At 31.2% G+C, this 1772-nt stretch overlaps 1 protein-coding gene across 1 annotated transcript; it reads left to right on the top strand.

The window, feature by feature from the left end:
• The first annotated feature begins 294 nt into the window (after positions 1-294).
• Positions 295-1168, top strand: LOC129895647 (uncharacterized). The gene has a single exon (XM_055971378.1). It carries the CDS (start codon positions 631-633, stop codon positions 1096-1098), a length of 468 nt encoding a protein of 155 aa, XP_055827353.1. The 5' UTR covers positions 295-630; the 3' UTR covers positions 1099-1168.
• The last annotated feature ends 604 nt before the right edge of the window (positions 1169-1772 follow it).

Below are 1772 nucleotides of genomic sequence, written 5' to 3' on the forward strand. Positions count from 1 at the left end.
CAATAAACCAATAAATCAATCTTACGATTGATTTATTAATTACGGTTCGATTTTGGACACCCGATCTGTTATTGCATTATATAAGTTCATTGTTAATAACAGTCATTGAAGCTGACATGTTATTGAAACTTATATAGGGCACTAATAAATTCGTTAATATATAATTTTTTGGCATATTAATTTAATTACTTTTTTTAAAAATTTTTATCCATCATTTAGATTTCAAAACTCTCCATCGATGGATGAAGAATCGCGAACATAATAATAAAAAAATATTTAATGGTACTAAGGCCCCTCCATCGTCTAAACATTAGCCTATTCAACCTTAAATTGTCGCTCATTTATTACACTGTTTATAGCTACGTACTACTACTTCTTCTACACAATTTTTAGACGAAAAATATAGAATCCATGGCCGTCCCCTACATAATAAAGTTCAGATCTCACCTTCTATCTCCATGTTTCCTTCTTTTCTTAACCTCAACCCTTTTTCTTTCGGACCTTTCAATCAATTGATACGATTTCGAAGAGTTATTTTTGTTAAAACTTATGCAATTTCGAGATAAAAACATTTAAAAATAAATATTCGATTAAATTATTTTTTTTGGTTATCCATTTAGATTTATTTCAATGGCGACCCTGCAAAAATTCAAGCTATTAGCCACTCAATGTGCAGTAGCGGGGAGTCCAACTCGAAGTCCAACAACTAGCCCAGTCATTCACCTCCGTCGCCGGAAGACTCTTCGTATGCTCCTCAGCCGCGGCGGCGGCGGCGGAGGACGTGGAGGTGGAAGTGGTAGTCCGCTGTTGCCTGAAGATGATGCTTCGCCGGAACGGATTTCCGGCGATGGAGATTCTCCGGATAAAGGAAAGGAAATTGTAGGAAGCCACAAGCTTAAGGATTTATTCGTTTCGTCTCCTCCATCGCTGGAAAATTCGAGACGGGAATTTTCGCCGGAAATTGATGGTGCCGGCGGTAGTATTGGATCGGCGGTTAGGAGAATCGGAGTCCGTTCAATTCGGCCGTTGTCGGCGACATTCCGGCAACGGTTGCTTAGAAGGGTTTGGCGACCTATGCTTGTGAGTATACCTGAATAATTAAAATTGAAGAGGTGATTAATGAATAATAAATGAAGTTTTGAATCATATTTCATTTCTATTTTTCAGAGAACTTTTAATTTGCAGTATATCTTTAAAAAGCTAAAAATATATTATCATTTTATAAAAAAATAATTTAAGATCACAAATTTCAGAAGTTAAAAGTTTCATATATTATGACATATTAGATGTATATACTTGGTTTATGTTGAATTATTAAACATCGATAATAACCTGAATAACTAATATAAAATGAAGAAAGTATAATTTTTTTTAGGTTCCAACTTTAGTGGACATACGGTTAGGAGAAACAATTATTGAATGAAATAATGTGCATTTAAGATCACCTTTTTTTTTTGGTAGAATAAAATCAAACTTGAATGTCATAAATAAAATAGAGAAATAATGATACGCTTTACATTGTTACTTTTATTTTACGTCTTTTTTAAGAAATAATTATTAATATGCATATTTTTTTATTATTCATATTAATATATATATAATTTTTAATTTTAAAAAATAAATAATTAATATTATGAATAAATTAATAAATAAATTATTTTTTCTTATATATTAAAAGTGATAAATAAAAGTAGAAATTTAATTTTATAGTATTAAGCAAATAAAAATGAACCGTGGGAGTAATCCTTTCTCAAGAAAAGGTCTCAAATTAC

Source organism: Solanum dulcamara, chromosome 7, assembly GCF_947179165.1.
Source record: "Solanum dulcamara chromosome 7, daSolDulc1.2, whole genome shotgun sequence".
In the NCBI taxonomy this organism is placed as follows: domain Eukaryota; kingdom Viridiplantae; phylum Streptophyta; class Magnoliopsida; order Solanales; family Solanaceae; genus Solanum; species Solanum dulcamara.

Bases quoted from the DNA above. Each gene is read 5' to 3' on its own strand.
- LOC129895647 (XM_055971378.1), top strand. From the start codon at position 631: ATGGCGACCCTGCAAAAATTCAAGCTATTAGCCACTCAATGTGCAGTA.